We start from the raw sequence: 21,175 nt of genomic DNA, 5'->3' as shown, positions 1-21,175 counted from the left end.
GCTCGAGAGAGGATGGTGGAGAGGGATGGGGAGAGAGAGAATGGAGAAGAGATAGGGGGGGAGAGAGCGGGAAGGGAAAAATAGAGAAAGCTTCTAAGAATTGAAATAGAGTTGATCCCAACTCTGCCCTGCCAACACTTCCAACATTCAGCCTTTCAAGGTCATCATTGGGGTCCAAGAGAGCACAAAAGCATGAGGGCTTGTGTTTCAATAAGGGAAAGATAGTTATTTGAAAGCACTTACATTACCTTCTTTTGATACGTACACCTACATCTACTTCTGTGATGCTTTATTCGTTTTTTTCCTGCTTTGGCGCTCAAGGCCATTTGAAGATTACATTCTCACTCTGCTCCTCAATAGCCCTTTGGAGGTTATTCAAATTGATATCAACGTTCAAAGGACCTCTTATGGAATTATCTGCATGATAACAAGTTTAACTTTTCCAAATGAGTATAGGAGGTGCCTTTAAGTTGCACTGCTTTTCAAAAAGAAATGTAGAAACTAGAAAACTTTGACCCTGTTATGAGTAAGGAATGTAATGGTTTGCTTTCCTTTCATTTCATTTTTGCCAGTTAGTCCGTACATTTTCTAGCTGTCCTTGACCCTAATGCAGTTTGTTTGCTTCCGATTCAATATACAATGTGAGGACCCAGAGCTCTGTACAGTTTTACTGTAGTTTACTACAGCCATGATGTAAAGCCTCTGTATCAGTTTACTGTAGTGTACCTACACCAAGCTGTAAAGTCTCTGTATCAGTTTACTGTAGTGTACCTACAGCCATGCTGTAAATCTCTGTATCAGTTTACTGTAGTGTACCTACAGCCAAGCTGTAAAGTCTCTGTATCAGTTTACTGTAGTGTACCTACAGCCATGCTGTAAAGTCTCTGTATCAGTTTACTGTAGTGTACCTACAGCCAAGCTGTAAAGTCTCTGTATCAGTTTACTGTAGTGTACCTACAGCCAAGCTGTAAAGTCTCTATCAGTTTACTGTAGTGTACCTACAGCAAGCTGTAAAGTCTCTGTATAGTTTACTGTAGTGTACCTACAGCCAAGCTGGAAAGTCTCTGTATCAGTTTACTGTAGTGTACCTACAGCCATGCGTAAAGTCTCTGTATCAGTTTACTGTAGTGTACCTACAGCCATGCTGTAAAGTCTCTGTATCAGTTTACTGTAGTGTACCTACAGCCAAGCTGTAAAGTCTCTGTATCAGTTTACTGTAGTGTACCTACAGCCAAGCTGTAAAGTCTCTGTATCAGTTTACTGTAGTGTACCTACAGCCAAGCTGTAAAGTCTCTGTATCAGTTTACTGTAGTGTACCTACAGCCAAGCTGTAAAGTCTCTGTATCAGTTTACTGTAGTGTACCTACAGCCAAGCTGTAAAGTCTCTGTATCAGTTTACTGTAGTGTACCTACAGCCAGCTGTAAAGTCTCTGTATCAGTTTACTGTAGTGTACCTACAGCAAGCTGTAAAGTCTCTGTATCAGTTTACTGTAGTGTACCTACAGCCAAGCTGTAAGTCTCTGTAACAGTTTACTGTAGTGTACCTACAGCCAAGCTGTAAAGTCTCTGTATCAGTTTACTGTAGTGTACCTACAGCCAAGCTGTAAAGTCTCTGTATCAGTTTACTGTTGTGTACCTACAGCCAAGCTGTAAAGTCTCTGTATCAGTTTACTGTTGTGTACCTACAGCCATGCTGTAAAGTCTCTGTATCAGTTTACTGTAGTGTACCTACAGCCAAGCTGTAAAGTCTCTGTATCAGTTTACTGTAGTGTACCTACAGCCAAGCTGTAAAGTCTCTGTATCAGTTTACTGTAGTGTACCTACAGCCATGCTGTAAAGTCTCTGTATCAGTTTACTGTAGTGTACCTACAGCCATGCTGTAAAGTCTCTGTATCAGTTTACTGTAGTGTACCTACAGCCATGCTGTAAGTCTCTGTATCAGTTTACTGTAGTGTACCTACAGCCATGCTTAAAGTCTCTGTATCAGTTTACTGAGTGTAACCTGACAGCGATGCTGGTAAAGGTCTCTGTATCAGTTTACTGTAGTGTACCTACAGCCAAGCTGTAAAGTCTCTGTATCAGTTTACTGTAGTGTACCTACAGCCAAGCTGTAAAGTCAATAAATAAAACAAACCATGCTGTGCTCTCACAACAGCTTTTAGGAGGTTCCATCTAATGTGCCTTTATTGAAGTAGTTGAAAGAGACAACGGCAGAACCATGACCGCCCTGCGCCCCCATGAGACCTCAGTTGATCCTTTTCACCAAATCATTCAAGCTTGGTCTGGAGAAAGTTCGCCGCCAACCGCCCAATCTATGGGAATCACGATGTCGATTTATGATGGTGTTAGGATGTTGAAGTGGCTCAATATCGAAAATGGTCGATATTTAATTTGCTTTGAATTTATTTCCCCCTCGTTCCTCTCCTCCATAGTGCCTGGCGCTGTGCCACTCGAGTCCATCCAGGGGAGCACGTACGAGGAGAAGATCGCCCTGCGATGGCGCGAGCCTGTCCAGACCTACGGTATCATTAAGCAGTATGAGGTAAGATCTGAGAATCTCCCGAGCCCATTCGCCCACCCAGGCCCAGCTTCTCTCTCTCTTCCTCCCCCTCTCTCTCTCTTCCTCCCCTCTCTCTCTCTTCCTCCCCCCTCTCTCTCTCTGACTCTCTTTTTGTTTCTCGCTCTCAATTCAATTCAAATAGGCTTTATTAGCATGGGAAACGTGTTTTCATTGCCAAAGCAAGTGGAATAGACAAAAAGCAAAAGGGAAGTTAACAGTAAACATTACACACACAAAAGTTTTAAAAGAATAGAGAGATTTCAAATGTTATATTATGGCAATGTACAGTGTTGCAACAATGTGCAAATAAAACTATGAAAGGGAAAATAAAGATCTAATTACAGGTTATAATGGTGGTTATACCCCACTGTTTGCCCTTTTCTTGTGGCAACAGGTCACACATCATGCTGCTGTGGTGGCACACTGTGGTATTTCACCTAATATATATGGGAGTTTATCAAGATTGGGTTTGTTTTCAATTTCTTTGTGGTCTGTGTAATCTCAGGGAAATATGTGTCTATTATTGCCATACATTTGGCAGGTTAGGAAGTGCAGCTCGGTTTCCACCTCATTTTGTGGGCAGAAACTTTCAATAGCAAGACAATGCTCACTGACTCTGAACATAGTCAAGGATTTTCTTAAATTTGGGTCAGTCACTGTGGTCAGATATTCTGCTACGGTGCACTCTCTCTATTTAGGGCCAAATAGCATTCTAGTTTGCTCTGCTTTTCTTTCTTTTTTTTCCTCAATGTGCCAAGTAATTATCTTTGTGTTTTCTCATGATTTGGTTGGGTCTAATTGTGTTGCTTGACATTTGCTCAGGACATTGTTTTTACTGAGGAAATGTAGGAGTCTGCTATTAATGATAATGCAGAGGATTTCCCCAAGGGTGCTGTTGACTCATGTTTGTTCTTTGTTATAGGGCCAAAAATATTGGAGAAGTGGTTTATCCACCTCCATTTTGGATAGATAGCTCTTCTTGTTGTTTTTAGTGTGTTCCAATTTTCCCAGAAGTGGTTCGATTCAATAGATTCTTCAATTACATTGAGCTGATTTCTGACGTGCTGTTCCTTGTGTATTTTTGCACTGTTTTAGTGTTTCAACATAGAGTACCACAGTATGAGTCATAATACCCATAAAACCTAGCGTCAAACAAGGGAATGGTTACAATTTTTTCCCCACCATTTGTTTTTCCCATTGGGGATTTTAGAAACACTTCAAATAAGGACTGTGTTTCGTGTAGGCTTACCCTTGTGTGACGCATTGATAAGCGGGTGACGTTTATCAATATATTCGCCTGCATTTACCCCCCCCAAATTAAATGCAAATAAGCTGCTAATGTGGCTATTATAAAGAACTAAAAATGCCATGATGATCTGGATGAGACTGCCGAATCGAGGCAAAAGTAAGAATCTCTGGATTAACTATCTAATGTTAGCTAAATAATGTAATAAATAAATTGGCAAAATATATTTAAATGGACAATTCTGTGAACTGTATTGTGCAAGTTATAAAAAGACAATACCTGTTAGCAAAGGTGTCAGCTAGAGATGACGTGCAGAAGCTTGCAGGGATTTGTAGATTTTCTTGATGTCTACTTTGATGCTAATTAGCATTTTCGAATCTGAGAGTAAATAGAGTCAAATATATAGATAAAAGTCAGCTTGTCCGAGAGAGATTTACATGGTTATCAAAACGTAATGCAAGGTAAGCCTACACGAAGCACAGCCCTTATTTTAAGTGTTTCCAAAATTCCCTATGTTATAAATGAATGGTGGGAAAACAATTGGAACCTTTTCCCTGTTTGACCGCTAGGTTTTATGGGTATTATACCACCACCACTGTGGGGCTTTATAATGAAGTTGTAGGCTCAGGTTTGTCTCTTGTTTTTGGTTGGATCGGTTCCTCAATTCCTTTCTCAGGTTTTTACACTCTTCATCAAACCATTTGTCATTGTGTCCAGGAAGTTGTCTAAGAGGGATGGAATTTGTTGTTGGCTAATTGTTTTCTGGTAGGTTTCTGCTCTCTCTTTTCTGTCTCTTTCTCTCTCTCTCTGTCCCTCTGTCTCTGTGTCTCTCTGTATCTGTTTTTCTGTCTCTCTCTCTGTCTTTTTCTCTCGGTCTCTCTCGCTCTCTGTCTTTCTCGGTTTCCCGCTCTCTCTCTCTAACACACATCCATCTTGTGCCTGGCAGGAGCTGGGCGGCTTCCATCTTTCATTCACTCCGGGCCCTTAATTATCTAATAAATCCAACCTAAKAACCTTAAGGCCTGCATGCACTGAGGCTTGTTAACACAATCTATTACCCACTGAACCCCCTCCGACAGCACTCCCAACACCAGCCCAGCCCTGTGCCCCAGAGTGGAGCTCCTAATACAACTGACAAGGAATTAAACGAGTTTCCCCAACAACCAGGGAGGAAATTAAAGTTACAACTTGGGGCCTTGTTCAATCAGACCCCCGTATCCCAAGTTTTGGGGATAAGTCAAAAGTATAATTGTTTCCCTGAGTTTGTGAGTATGCACATGTTGATTGATGCCCTCAACAGTACAACGTCAGCGGTAGAACTACAGTCGTAGCCAAAAGTTTTGAGAATGACACAAATATTAATTTTCACAAAGTCTGCTGCTTCAATGTCTTTAGATATTTTTGTCAGATATTACTATGGAATACTGAAGTATAATTACTAGCATTCCATAAGTGTCAAAGGCATTTATTGACAATTACATGAAGTTGATGCAAAGAGTCAATATTTGCAGTGTTGATCCTGGATGGTTGGGAGAAGTTGCTCTCGGAGGATGTGTTGGTACCATTTTTTATTCATGGCTGTGTTCTTAGGCAAAATTATGAGTGAGCCCACTCCTTTGGCTGAGAAGCAACCCCACACATGAATGGTCTCAGGATGCATTACTGTTGGCATGACACAGGACTGATGGTAGCGCTCACCATGTCTTCTCCGGACAAGCTTTTTTCCGGATGCCCCAAACAATCGGAAAGGGGATTCATCAGAGAAAACGACTTTTCCCCAGTCCTCAGCAGTCCAATCCCTGTACCTTGTGCAGAATATCAGTCTGTCCCTGATGTTTTTCCTGGAGAGAAGTGGCTTCTTTGCTGCCCTTCTTGACACCAGGCCATCCTCCAAAAGTCTTCGCCTCACTGTGCGTGCAGATGCATTCACACCTGCCTGCTGCCATTCCTGAGCAAGCTCTGTACTGGTGGTGCCCCGATCCCGCAGCTGAATCAACTTTAGGAGATGGTCCTGGCGCTTGCTGGACTTTCTTGGGCGCTCTGAAGCCATCTTCACAACAATTGAATCGCTCTCCTTGAAGTTCTTGATGATCCGGTAAATGGTTGATTTAGGTGCAATCTTACTGGCAGCAATATCCTTGCCTGTGAAGCCCGTTTTGTGCAAAGCAATGATGGCGGCACGTGTTTCCTTGCAGGTAACCATGGATGACAGAGGAAGAACAATGATTCCAAGCACCACCCTCCTTTTGAAGCTTCCAGTCTGTTATTCGAACTCAATCAGCATGACAGAGTGATCTCCAGCCTTGTCCTCGTCAACACACTGTGTTAACGAGAGAATCACTGCCATGATGTCAGCTGGTCCTTTTGTGGCAGGGCTGAAATGTAGTGGAAATGTTTTTTGGGGATTCAGTTCATTCGCATGGCAAAGAGGGACTTTGCAATTAATTGCAATTCATCTGATCACTCTTCATAACATTCTGGAGAATATGCAAATTGCCATCATACAAACTGAGGCAGCAGACTTTGTGAAAATTAATATTTGTGTCATTCTCAAAACTTTTGGCCACGACTGTAGATTAAAATTATTGAAGTAGCTCTTCCTCTTGTGATATGTTCTCGTAAATCAATCGTGAGTCAGAGAATATACAGTGTGATCTTCAAAGATTGAAGGGACCAAACATGTATTATTGTAGCGAACACTGTTAAAATAGGCAGTTAAAAAAGTTAATCCTCAAACTGCTGGAATAGAAACTGGAGGCATACAGTACTTGAGCCTGGTTGTCATAGGACTTTAATTTGACAGGAGCGTGGGGCATACCTTAGACAGGGTAAACATGCTGCACTTAATCTGTCTGACATCATCCAGTATTTATAAAGATTGCAGCCTTTAAAATACCCTTCAACAACACTGTGGCGTCAAGACGGAAACATCTGGCCCTCTTCAACATTTACACAACCTCAAAAGAACCTTCACAACCTTAAAATAACTTTCACAACTTAATACCGGTTTGAGTCTAATAGCTGTGTGGTCTCCTATAATCCACATTTGTACATAAAACATCATTGTAAAGCACTGTTCATGTGAATAGGCTACTGTAGTACTACATGTTTCTCCCATCGCAGCGTTTGCCTTGCGTTTGACATGCACTTCCACTCTCCACACAATGCGATGTTAGAGGCTTTTTAGTGAGTTCAAAAGAGCCATTGTACCAGAACCCAATTTATGCTGAAATTCTCCAATTAAGCTGTCAGGTATGCACATAATGAAATAATATTCTGTCACCTCCACCCCCTGTAACTCTGAGCTGCTATTGTGATCAAGTTGGACAAATCAAAAGGTTTTTTTTCTGCCTCATTAGACTCTGATAAAGTCAACCCCATTATCATTGGCTGACATTCAGCTTGTCTCATATGCTCTTCAGTATTTGACTGTGAGCCATGCGTCTTTCACTCCAAAACAGCATTTTGTTCAGGGTTGGCACATCTTTACTGTGCTTTGTCTCAGTTTGGCAGTTGTAGTATGGGCTCGTTCTTTGGGGCTTTGCCTTGAAGATGTACAGCTGGCCCTTTGCGTTGAGACGAATTCAGGGCTATTCTACTATGACTGGTGATACAAGAAAACTTTTGTGTGTTGATTAATTGTCATAAGTCATTAAGTACGTCAATAGCTCTGTATGTAGTACTACGTATGAGTTGTTCCCTAGGAAATTGTTTCTATGTCTGTTCATTGCATTCTTCAAGGTTGCCAAAGTGAAGGGGTCATCATACCATTCAGTGTTGCCTTGTGTGTCACTGACCAAAACATGAACACAGTCACCATGGCGACTTCCCCTGCTCCGAACTGAACCCTATCGAATCCTCCTTTCCCAACTGAAAATCCCTCACCCCACCAATCAGCCTTGTGTGTGATAATACTGCTCAACGCTAGCTATCTAGCCTTTTGAAATGATCCAGATGCGTTCCTCTCTCCCTGCCTCCCTCCCGCCCTGCCTGATGAAGACTAATGTCCCACCAGAGCCCTGAGCAGCAGCATTTCACACCTGATGGATACAAATGGCCGCCACCGCACTCCAACACTCCCCATTGTGCTTCTTAATTGGGAATCAGAACGGAATAATAATGGAGCTTTCCATTATGGGAGACCGAATGATTTATTTAAATGAAGCTTACTGAGAGAGAGGGAGAGCTGATAAAGTTATAAGAATGAGGGGAGGGATGAGGAGGGGTGTATTCTCCGCTCCGCTGCACTCTCTTTCAGAAAGAAATTCCCGGGGCCTCCAATCTCCTGCTCGATGGGGTGGGGGGTTTAGAATAAAACAAGTGTTCCCCCCCTGCACAAACTCTCGCTCATTCAATCCATCACGGAAATGACATTGGAGCTGAGCGTAATCTGTCTACAGTTTTGCCCACAAGTTCCTCCCTTTTCAACGTTGTGACAGACTTGAATGAAGCTTCTATGGAAAGTTCAGGCCTAGTTTCACTATCAAGGGCTCTGGATGCAAACTCTAACTTTGTGTGCTAACTCTTTCAGTATTGTAGTACATTGTAGTTTTATAGATGTACGCCATTATCCTTACCATACACCAAAACGAACCATAGCTATGACCATAGCAAGCCTGACGCTAGATTTGAAAATTTGATAAAACTTGTCATATCCAATCATCTAATCTAGGTTGTGTGTCAATCCACAGATCTCCTACAAGGCCTTGAGCTCCTTCGACACGGAGTTTGACCTGAGCAACCAGAGCGGCAAGGTGTTTAAGTTCAGCAACGAGACGTCCCACATGTTTGTGGGTCTCTACCCCGGCTCCACATACTCCTTCACCATCCGGGCCAGCACCGTCAAGGGCTTCGGCCCCCCCGTCATCACCCAGTTCACCACCAAGATCTCAGGTAGCAGAAGCAATGACCAGGACCAAGTAACCAATAATCCTGGACAACCTACTGTAGAGCCCTAAATCTTCCAGGAGATCCTCAGTAATATATAGCTGTGTTCATTGTTCCTGGGTGTAGCGTTTGTCTGCGTTTGTGTGTACTTGCTGTTCTCTGTCTGTCTCTGTCTCCTGTCTGTCTCTGTCTCCTGTCTCTGTCTCCTGTCTCTGTCTGTCTCCAGGTCTCCATCTGTCTTTATTTGTCAGTCAAGTCACCATCTCCTGTGCTCATGTGTTCCCACCCCAGCTCCGTTGATGCCAGGCTATGACCAGGAGACTCCCCTGAACCAGACAGACAGCACGGTTACTGTCCTGCTGAAGCCTGCCCAGAGCAGAGGAGCCCCTGTCAGGTAGAACCATTCACACATCAAATAGCCCTACACACACACTCAAGTCACACACAGTAATAAACACCCTGCCCTCACTCCAGCCACTGTCGTCCTCTCCTCCTCTCGCTCCCACAATTTCTTTCACCGCGCAAACGGCCCTCACAAACGGCCCTCACAAACGGCCACCAACCACCACAGCCGTCTCCCTCTGACGGCCCTCCGTTCTAATTGATTGTAATTGGCTTGGGAGGCTGGTGATATTATCCACAACAACATATTTTGTTTTTTAACATTGTCAGCATGTATTAATGTGGGCATTTGATCTGATCAAGCAGCACTATTTTTGCCTTTTAAAGTTAAGAATAAAGCTGTTCTCTCAGACTCCAAAGATGAGCAGTCTCAATCTCCTCCTCTTTCTCTCTACTTCTCGATTCTTCCTTCTTCTGGAAGCAAAGATTGTGGTCAAGGGTGTCTCTCCTATGATTTGCACACCTCTGAAAATAAACAGAAATATGCAATACGCTTGCCTGGGAGCCTAAACGGTGGTTTGGGCCTTTATTTTTCTCTTGGTTGAGAGAGAAATCAATAACAGTGCTGGCAGGTTCCCACACCCCAGCTATGTTATCCTTCCTTCATTGGCCACTACTGCTAGTGCTGCCGACGAGTTCTCCACGAAACCTACGGCTGTCATTTGTCTGGCACTAAGTGTGTGTGTGTGTGTGTGTGTGTGAGAGAAAATGTGTACGCGGACTGCATGTGTGTGTGAAGACTGCAGATATGCTAGCCGGTTGGGCTGAGGTTGTCCTTCACACATAGACAGGATATCCTACTACTGTCCTTACTGTAGTTTGCTCTTTAGTCATGAAGTCCTTGCACTGCATTAAGACAACATTATCACAAGTTCTGTGCACTTTTAATCATTCATAGACCCACACAGAGACGACGGACACACACACACAGGGGCTGGCCAGCAGCTAGAGTGATTACATGTTTTAATGTTTCAGACTTGAGGAGATAAACCAGTTCTCTTCATGGGCTCACACCACACACACACACACACACACACACACACACACACACACACACACACACACACACACACACACACACCCACACACACACACACACACACACACACACACCACACACAGGACAACCTGTCTCTGTTATCAAAAGAAGGAATAAAAGTATTTTTAGTATGAAGAAACCAGCCGGTATAAATAAATGAGCATGTGCTTTAGCACCTGGTGGCCCATCATGAAGTATTTACTGTTCACTCCTGGTCTGAAGCCACTTTTAATGGCCGTTTGAGCAAAGTGACAAAAAGACACTGAGAGGAAACACAGAGAGGCCTCTCTCTCCACCTCACATGAATAAGCCCTAAGTTACATAGATGGACGGTAGTGATATTAGCCTTTTCACCTGCCGATCACATTCTATAAAGGAATGCCAAGAGTACTGGAAGTTGCTTTGTAAAAAAGCGTATTCTAAGTGGCAATATTGTTATTATTTACATAAGGTAGACTGAGCCAAAACACCGCAAGGTATCCATAAAAAGTAGGACACTGGAATTCACTCTCCGTCAAACATGATCCTTTTAATTTAACAATTTAACAACCTAGTGTCACCAATGACATGTGTCACCCACGCCCCCCCCCCCCCCCCCCCCAAAAAAAAGAAAAACCCACTATTGTAAGTTAAGATTAACACCAAAAATGTGAAGAAAACTGTCAGCCCTGCTCCAATCCTCCAATCCAAACCAGGTACACTTTCTTTCTCTCCCTGATGACCCTTCGACGACTGTGTCACATGGGCCCGTCGTTGCCATCTTAATTACAGTTAACGGGTCTTAATGAAATCACAGGATTCGCTAATTAGCGCATTGAGGCTGTCTTTTGTTGACTGGCAAGGATTCGCTAAAAGATTAAAGAGGGGATTTGCCGGCTAAAATGTTCGCTGGTTTGTATAACTCCTTATAATCCCAGCACAATGTCTCACCAGGAAAATTAAGAAAACCAAAGGCTGTAAATTGGAGCGATATATGATTAATTTGGAATTATTTGTCATTTCATTTGAGAAATTCTGATATTGTATATTGAAGAGCATTATCAACTGTCAATTAAGTGACATAATATGTAGTACTACTGCATATAACAATAACAATGATTAAATATGATTCTCAATTTCTATGCCTTTGACGTTTCTTTGAGATTCCTAGGCCTTGGTCACCGCAGTGTTCTGGCTTGACAACACAGTGTGCATTTCCATTCAATAGGCGATTATGCTCATTCACATGCATGTATTTCAAAGGTCCATGACATTAAGAAGGGTCTCCTTCAAAGTGTAACTTTTGTGTGTCGAGCTACCACCATGATTTGTAGGAAGGTGATCTCGGCACTCTGAATCAAAGTGTGCATGCATGCTTGCCAGCTACTCACTTGTTACATATGTAGCAGTCTGTCGAGAAGAAAGGTGACAAACACACTTAGTCAGGAGCTCCATATCCCTTCAAAAGAAGAGGCGGGTGGGCTGAGGAGACAAGAAACTAAGTTGAAAGTCAAGGAGAAAATAGAGGGCAGGAGATAAAGGAGGCTGTTGATGAAAAACAGGATTTGAAGGAGTCTCCTCTTTTACTCCCTCCAGCATATTATGACAGAATGACAGTGGAGAACTACACAGTAGGTCTCAAGAGAAAGAGAGAGAGTTAGTCAGAAGGAGAGGGAGAGTCAGACGGAGTCAGAAAGAGTCAGACGGAGTCAGAAAGAGTCAGACGGAGTCAGAAAGAGTCAGACGGAGTCAGACGGAGTCTCGGAGTCAGACGGAGTCTCAGAGTCAGAAAGAGTCAGAAAGAGTCAGACGGAGTCAGAAAGAGTCAGACGGAGTCAGAAAGAGTCAGACGGAGTCTCGGAGTCAGAAAGAGTCAGACGGAGTCTCGGAGTCAGAAAGAGTCTCGGAGTCAGACGGAGAGAAAGATTCATACCACACAGACATGCACAGACTGTCATAGCACAGACTGTCATAGCACAGACTGTCATAGCACAGACTGTCATAGCACAGACTGTCATAGCACAGACTGTCATAGCACAGCCTGTGGCTGAAGAGGTAATGCTCTGTTGCTACAAAGTGGAGTGAATTAAGAGAAACCATGTGAGCTTTTGAGCAATTCATTATCATATGACACCGCTCTTCTTTGGAGATATTTTTCTCACTTTGTTTTAACATGGAGTCGGTAGCATTGGAGTTGATGTTGTTCATAACATGTTGGTTACCCTGTCAAAGGCTCAACGAGATCAAAACGAATACACCACACACTGTGTAAGAACATGCATACTTATTCGCCATAATGAGAGTCCTCCCTGGCGATGGGATTGAGCCAGACAGATTTTAATGTGAAATACCAGATGTTTTTCCGTGATACATTTCGTTAAGACTGCAACCCTTCAAACTGATTGTAAACGTTTGGTAAAAGCAAAGAGTCGGGACGCACACAAAAATACCTCTGTCTGTCATGTCGCATTTGGGGCATAATGCCTTGTGAGGGACTGGATCATTGACAGGCTGGTGTTTGAAGGGCGGTCTGTCTGGCAGCGTTACATATGTGTGGCGCTACAATGGCAGCCTAACCAGGGGCAAGTTACTCCTTTAAATGGATTACTGTCAGTCAGGTTCGCGCTCGCGCTAATGTGTCGAATCTGCCGCACCAGGGCTAGGACACACACCACCCTGCACTCACACATGCTCAGACGAGCACACACACACGCATATAGACACACACACAAACCTCCTCACCCCCTGTGCCAAGACAAGCGTTTACCCAGCGCTGTGGAAAAAGATTTGTGACGCCTCCTAAACCCAACATCGCCCCAGCTACGGAGTCAAACCACTTTCTCTCTGTCATCTGTTTCTCTGAGGACAGCCAGCAACACTCCCGAGAGAGGGGGAGTGAGAGAGAGGGGGAGTGAGAGAGAGGGGGAGTGATAGAGAACAGCCCACCTCAGACCCGCACCACAACCTCAACATCACAATGGGACACACAACACAGGACCCACCAACCCAACAGACCCCACCCCCTCCTAACATCCCTCCTGTCAGCTCCATCAATAGCCCTCCTGACAACCCCCCCCCCACATCCACTGAGGACACACAAAAGCCAAAGATTGTGCTCCTCATTGACTCAAATGGCAAATACATTCAAGAGGATAAGCTTTTTCCCTAACACAAAGTAGCTCAACTCTGGTGCCCAAACACTAGGCATGTCCTGGAGCTGTTGTCAGAGGACAGACTAGGGTCCCCAGCCACATCACAATTCACACGGGCACAAATGACCTGAGGGCCCAGCAGGAAAGGGTGGCCACAGTAGTCAAGGGAGTGATTGAAAAAGCTTCTTCCACTTTCCCCAACGCACAAGTTGTTATCTCCACCCTGCTACCACGAAAAGACTGACCCTGCCACCATACAGCGGGTGAATGCAAGCATTTCTCGAGACTGTGCCTCAAAACCTAAAGTATACCTGGCCCACCACTCCACCATGGACTTGAACAGCCTTGACGACCAGGTCCACCTCTACAAGGCAACAATCCCAACTTTTGCCAGGACCCTGAAGGATGTCACCCTCAACTGTAGCCCCAGAACCTCACACAGGGGCAACAGAGCAACAGACACCCTGCCCAGACCAGTGAGAGACCCTTCCACACCGGCAAGACCCCCTCCCGAAGGACCTGCACCTAGAGAATCCATGCCAAGAGGACCTACACCCAGACCACACCATCACCAGCCACACCCCAACCAGCTAAGACCACCCCAAGCAAACCCTGGCCACACCCTATATAGGCCCCACCATGTCAGACCTATGCCTTTTCTGCCCACCCCATGCCCCTGCGGCAAGGACCTCAACATGACAGCAGGACATATGCCCAGGCCGTGAGCAGAGCAACAGGCCCAACCCCCACTATTACCCCTGCCCAAGCACCATCCTGTGACCTAAGAGGTATTTATCAGATGCTCCACATGCTCTGCTCACACCTACTTTGATGTTCCGGGCCTAAACCACACAAAAACAACACTAGACACTATGGAACACAAAGCTTTTACTATCTCATTCTGGAATATACAAGGACTGAGGTCATCTGCCGTTGGCCTAAAGAGCAGACAGACATTGTCATCCAACAAGAAACATGGTATAAAGGAGACGGACCCACTGGTTGCCTTCTAGTTTACAGAGAGCTGGTAGTCCCATCCACCAAACTACCAGATGTGAAACAGGGAAGAGACTCGGGGTATGCTAATTTCGTATAGAGCAGACCTAGTCAAAACAGGAACATTTTACATCTGGCTAGAAATTAATAAGGAAATGATCTCAACAGAGAGAAATGTCCTCGTGTGCTACCTATATGCCCCCAATAGAATCCCCATACTTTAACGATGACAGCTTCTCCATCCCAGAGGGGTAGATCAACAATTTACAGGCTCAGGAACATGTGCTAGTCTGTGGCAAACTAAATGCCAGAATTGGACAAGAACCCGACACCCTCAGCACACAGGGGGACAAACGGAACAGCATTCCCTCCCCCATATGCCCCCCTAGACACAACTACGCAACATAACCCACAAAAACGGGTCACAACTCTTGCATCTCTGTTGTGTGCTAGGTATGTGCATAGTCAATGGTAGACTTCGAGGACACTCCTATGGTAGGTATAGCTATAGCTCATCTCTTGGCAGTAGTACTGTAGACTACTTTATCACTGACCTCAACCCAGAGTCTCTTAGGGGTGTCAGTGGACTGACTGTGAACGTTCTATCAGATCACAGCAAAATCACACTCTACTTGAACAGAGCTATGCTCAATCATGAGGCATCAAAGCCAAAGGAACTGAATAATATTAAGAAATGCTGTAGCAGGAAGGAAAATAGTGTGGAAATCTACCCAAAAACTTTTAGGCAACAACAAATTCAATCCCTTCTAGACAATTTCCTGGACAAAAGGTTTCACTGTAATAGTGAAAGTGTAAACTTGGCAGTCAAAMACCTAAACAGTATTTGACCTCTCAGCTTCCCTATCAAATCAAAACAATTCAAGCAGACAACATAAGAAAATTAACAACAATGACAAATGGTTTGATGAAGAATCCAAAAACTTAAAGAAATTGAGGAACCTATCCAACCAAAAACATAGAGACCCAGAAAACCTGAGCCTGTGGTGAATCACTAAAACAATACAGAAATACACTACGGAAAAATAAGGAACAGCACGTCAGAAATCAGCTCAATGTAATTGAAGAATCCATAGAATCGAACCACTTCTGGGGAATAGGAAAACTCCAAACAAACAACAACATGAAGAGTTACCTTTCCAAAACGGAGATGTATGGATAAACAACTTCTCCAATCTTTTTGGCTCTATAACAAAGAACAAACAGCAAAAACATGTACATGATCAAATACAAATCTTAGAATCAACTATTAAAGACTACCATAACTCACTGGATTCTCCAATTACATTGAAAGAACTACAGGACAAAATATAAACCCTCCAACCCAGAAAGGCCTGTGGGGCCAGCAGACTCGTATATTTCCTCAGCGAAAACAATGTACTGAGCAAATGTCAAATTGTTTTTTGACCAAATTACTGTACGACAGACCACATATTCACCCAGCATACCATAATTGACAAACAAAAAAACACAACAAAGGCAAAGTCTTCTCATGCTTTGTTGATATCAGAAAAACTTGAGTCCCAATTTGGCATGAGGGTCTGCTTTACAAATTGATGGAAAGTGGTGTTGGGGGACAAACATAGGACATTATAAAATCCATGTACACAAACAACAAGTGTGCGGTTAAAATTGAAAAAATACACACAAAAGCCAAAGATTGTGCTCCTCATTGACTCAAATGGCAAATACATTCAAGAGGGTAAGCTTTTTCCCTAACACAAAGTAGCTAAACTCTGGTGCCCAAACACTAGGCATGTCCTGGAGCTGTTGTCATTTCTTTCCACAGGGCCGGGGGGTGAGACAAGGATGCAGCTTAAGCCCCCACCCTCTTCAACATATACATGCAATAAAATGCAAATTAATTACTTAAAAATCATACAATGTGATTTTCTGGATTTTTGTTTTAGATTCCGTCTCTCACAGTTGAAGTGTACCTAAGATTAAAAAAATTACAGACCTCTACATGCTTTGTAAGTAGGAAAACCTGCAAAATCGGCAGTGTATCAAATACTTGTTCTCCCCACTGTATATCCACGAATTGGCAAGGGCACTAGAACAGTCTGCAGCACCTGGCCTCACCCTACTAGAATCTGAAGTCAAATGTCTACTGTTTGCTGATGATCTGGTGCTTCTGTCCCCAACCAAGGAGGGCCTACAGCAGCACCTAGATCTTCTGCACAGATTCTGTCAGACCTGGGCCCTGACAGTAAATCTCAGTAAGACAAAAATAATTATGTTCTTAAAAAGGTCCAGTTGCCAGGACCAGGAATACAAATTCCATCTAGACACTGTTGCCCTAGAACACACAAAAAAACTATACATACCTCGGCCTAAACATCAGCGCCACAGATAACTTCCACAAAGCTGTGAACGATCTGAGAGACAAGGCAAGAAGCCATCAAAAGGAACATAAAATTCGACATACCACTTTAGGATCTGGCTAAGATCACAAAATGGGACAACCAAGAATTCACAAAATGGGACAAACACCAAATTGAGACTGCATTCAGAATTCTGCCAAAATATCCTCTGTGTACAACGTAAAACACCAAATAATGCATGCAGAGCAGAATTAGGCCGATGCCCGTTAATGATCAAAATCCAGAAAGGAGACATTTAAATTCTACAAGCTCCTAAAAGGAAGCGATTCCCAAACCATCGATAATAAAGCCATCACCTACAGAGAAATTAACCTTGCGTAGAGCCCCCTAAGAAAGCTGGTCCTGGGGCTTTGTTCACAAACACAGACCCCAAAGAGCCCCAGGATAACAACACAATTGGACCCAACCAAATCATGAGAGAACATCAAGATAATTACTTGACACATTGTAAATAATTTACACAAAATTGAGCAAACTAGAATGCTATTTGGCCCTAAACAGAGAGTACACAGTGGCAGAATACCTGACCACTGTGACTAACCCAAAATTAAGGAAATCTTTGACTATGTACAGACTATGAGCATAGCCTTGCTATTGAGAGAGGTCACCAAAGGCAGACCTGGCTCTCAAGAGAAGACAGGCTATGTGCACATGGCCCACAAAATGAGTTGGAAACTGAGCTACACTTCCTAACCTCCTGCCCAATGTATGACCATATTAGAGACACATATTTCCCTCAGATTATACAGACCCACAAAGAATTTGAAAACAAATACAATTTTGATAAACTCCCATAACAATGGGGGAAATACAACAGTGTGCATTCACAGCAGCAAGATTTGTGACCTGTGAAAAGGGCAACCAATGAAGAACAAACACCATTGTAAATTCAAACAATATTTATGTTGATTTATTTTCCCTTTTGTACTTTGCACATCATTACAACACTGTATATAGACATAATATGACATTTGAAATGTCTTTATTCTTTTGGAACTTTTGAGTGTAATGTTTACTGTAATTTTTTAAATTATCTATTCCACTTGCTGTGGCAATGTAAACATATATTTCCCATGCCAATAAAGCCCCTTAAATTGAGAGAAGGGGGGTGAGAGGGATGTGGAGGGAGAGGGATGTGGAGGGAGAGGGAAAGAGAGTCCCTTTCTGTCATCATTGATTTAATATGTTCCAATATGTTTGCTTTGGCAATGTATGTGGTTACACTTTCCATGCCAACAAAGCCTTTTGAATTTAAGAGAGAGGGAGGGAACAAGATCCCTTGTTTCTCTAATTTTGTGATCTGCTCTGCTCTATCCCAATCCACCTGTCCTGTTTTACCATCCCCCCCAGGGGAGGTAACACATTTCCACCTGTCTTCTGTTTTATCCATCCCCCCAGGGGAGGTATCACATTACCACCTGTCTTCTGTTTTATCCATCCCCCCAGGGGAGGTATCACAGTTACCACCAGTCTTCTGTTTTATCCATCCCCCCAGGGAGGTAACACATTTCCATCTGTCCTGTTTTATACATCCCCCCAGGGGAGGTATCACAATCCACCTGTCCTGTTTTTCCATCCCCCCAGGGAGGTAACACATTTCCACCTGTCTTCTGTTTTATCCATCCCCCAGGGGAGGTAACACATTACCACCTGTCTTCTGTTTTATCCATCCCCCCAGGGGAGGTATCACATTACCACGTGTCTTCTGTTTTATCCATCCCCCCAGGGGAGGTATCACATTACACCTGTTTCTGTTTTTATCCATCCCCCAGGGGAGGTATCACATTACCACCCTGTCTTCTGTTTTATCTATCCCCCAGGGAGGTATTCACATTACCACCTGTCTTTCTGTTTTTTATCCATCCCCCCAGGGGAGGTATCAATTACAACCTGTCTTCTGTTTTATCTATCCCCCCAGGGGAGGTATCACATTACCACCTGTCTTCTGTTTTATCCATCCCCCCAGGGGAGGTATCACATTACCACCCGTCTTCTGTTTTATCCATCCTCCCAGGGAGGGTATCACATTACCACCTGTCTTCTGTTTTATCTATCCCCAGGGGAGGTATCACATTACCACCTGTCTTCTGTTTTATCCATCCCCAGGGGAGGTATCACATTACCACCCGTCTTCTGTTTTTACCATCCTCCCAGGGGAGGTATCACATTACCACCTGTCTCTGTTTTATCCATCCCCCCAGGGGAGGTATCACATTACCACCTGTCTTCTGTTTTATCCATCCCCCAGGGAGGTATCACATTACCACCTGTCTTCTGTTTTATCCATCCTCCCAGGGGAGGTATCACATTACCACCTGTCTTCTGTTTTATCCATCCCCCCAGGGGAGGTATCACATTACCACCTGTCTTTCTGTTTTATCCATCCTCCCAGGGAGGTATCACATTACACCCTGTCTTCTGTTTATCCATCCTCCCAGGGGAGGTATCACATACCACCTGTCTTCTGTTTTATCTATCCCCCAGGGGAGGTATCACATTACCACCTGTCTTCTGTTTTATCTATCCCCCCAGGGGAGGTATCACATTACCACCTGTCTTCTGTTTATCCATCCTCCCAGGGGAGGTATCACAATCCACCTGTCCTGTTTTTCCATCCCCCCCAGGGGAGGTATCACATTACCACCTGTCCTGTTTTTTCCATCCCCCCCAGGGGAGGTATCACAATTACCACCTGTCTTCTGTTTTATCCATCCCCCCAGGGGAGGTATCACATTACCACCTGTCTCCTGTTTTATCCATCCTCCCAGGGGAGGTATCACATTACCACCTGTCTTCTGTTTTATCCATCCCCCCAGGGGAGGTATCACATTACCACCTGTCTTCTGTTTTATCCATCCCCCAGGGGAGGTATCCACATTACCACCTGTCTTCTGTTTTATCCATCCCCCCAGGGGAGGGTATCACATTACCACCTGTCTTCTGTTTTATCCATCCCCCAGGGGAGGTATCACTTTACCACGTGTCTTCTGTTTTATCCATCCCCCCAGGGGAGGTAACACTTTACCACCTGTCTTCTGTTTTTACCATCCCCCCAGGGGAGGTATCACACTCCACCTGTCCTGTTTTATCCATCCCCCCCAGGGGAGGTATCACTTTACCACCTGTCCTGTTTTATCCATCCCCCCAGGGGAGGTATCACAATCCACCTGTCTTCTGTTTTATCCACCCCCCCAGGGGAGGTATCACATTACCACCTGTTCTTCTGTTTTATCACCCCCCCAGGGGAGGTATCACATTACACCTGTCTTCTGTTTTATCCATCCCCTCAGGGGAGGTATCACTTTACCACGTGTCTTCTGTTTATATCCATCCCCCCAGGAGGAGGTATCACATTACCACGTGTCTTCTGTTTTATCCATCCCCCCAGGGGAGGTATCACACTCCACCTGTCCTGTTTTATCCATCCCCCAGGGGAGGTACACTTTACCACGTGTCTTCTGTTTTATCCATCCCCCAGGGGAGGTATCACAATCCACCTGTCTTCTGTTTTTCCATCCCCCAGGGGAGGTATCACATTACCACCTGTCTTCTGTTTTATCCATGCCCCCAGGGGAGGTATCACAATTACCACCTGTCTCTGTTTTATCCATCCCCCCAGGGGAGGTATCACATTACCACCTGTCTTCTGTTTTATCCATCCCCCCAGGGGAGGTATCACATTACCACCTGTCCTGTTTTATCTATCCCCCCAGGGGAGGTATCACATTAGTACCTGTCCTCTCTCATGAGGGTAACCCCTTTATTAGATTCATTCACGGAGGAAGAGGGTATTGTCCTCCTAGCGTTTTGTGTGGCGCGGTGTTGTGACAAAGAAAGTTTCCTGCTCTCCTCGTGATTCCTGTGTACGCGGACAGGAAACGTTGTGAAGGGGTTACATTGTGACAATGGCAGGCAGGGGCCTCCACACCCTTGTGTCCCCACAGAACTCTCTATGTGTCAGCCTATCAGGCATAATGACTGATGTGGTGTAACCCTGGAGAGTGATACACGAGGGCTGGGCCTCGGTGAGAACTCAAGGGCCTCTGCCTCTGAAAACAAGGCTGTTGTTTCATGGAGAGTTGGTTGCTCAGTCACCCAGGTCAGAGGCTCACCCTTCCCCTATCCTCTCTCCTACGTGCTCCTGTTCCTGCTGAACTGAATGTGTTTGCATCAGGGGGGCACAGGCTATCACTAGATAGGTATACACGTTCCCTATCTCCCCTTATCTGCTCATCTCCAACCCTCTCTTCCTGCCCTTTCCTATAACTCTGTCATACCTCCCGGGTCCAGGCTCCATCCACAGTGGGAGCCTCCTCAGCAAGTTTCCCTGAGATTTAAGTGACATTTAATCTGTGCAGCTTGGCCTCATTTGTGTAGACCTGCTCCTACTTTATGGGGGAGGCGATAAATAAGGGAGCAGGGAGACAGGTGGAGGCTACAGGGGGAGGAGTGCTGTAGATGCTGGCCTCAGGAGATGGGGCCATGCAGTCCCTTTATCCCTAAATCAGTCAC

The 21,175-nt window shown here is 44.4% G+C and overlaps 1 protein-coding gene across 10 annotated transcripts in view; it reads left to right on the top strand.

Annotated features, from left to right (window-relative positions):
• The window catches only part of ptprma (protein tyrosine phosphatase receptor type Ma), a 300,425-nt gene that overhangs the window by 164,818 nt on the left and 114,432 nt on the right, over positions 1–21,175 (top strand). For all 10 annotated transcript variants that reach the window (XM_070435628.1, XM_070435624.1, XM_023972507.3 and 7 more), the window contains exons 9-11: positions 2,433–2,542; positions 8,498–8,699; positions 8,985–9,087. In XM_070435628.1, the coding sequence (XP_070291729.1) occupies positions 2,433–2,542; positions 8,498–8,699; positions 8,985–9,087 (415 nt within the window). The remainder of the gene's footprint in view (positions 1–2,432; positions 2,543–8,497; positions 8,700–8,984; positions 9,088–21,175) is intronic.

Source organism: Salvelinus sp. IW2-2015, linkage group LG27 (assembly GCF_002910315.2).
Source record: "Salvelinus sp. IW2-2015 linkage group LG27, ASM291031v2, whole genome shotgun sequence".
NCBI lineage: Eukaryota > Metazoa > Chordata > Actinopteri > Salmoniformes > Salmonidae > Salvelinus > Salvelinus sp. IW2-2015.
The sequence above is the reverse complement of the archived record's forward strand: the minus strand, read 5'-3'. Positions and strand labels throughout refer to the sequence as shown.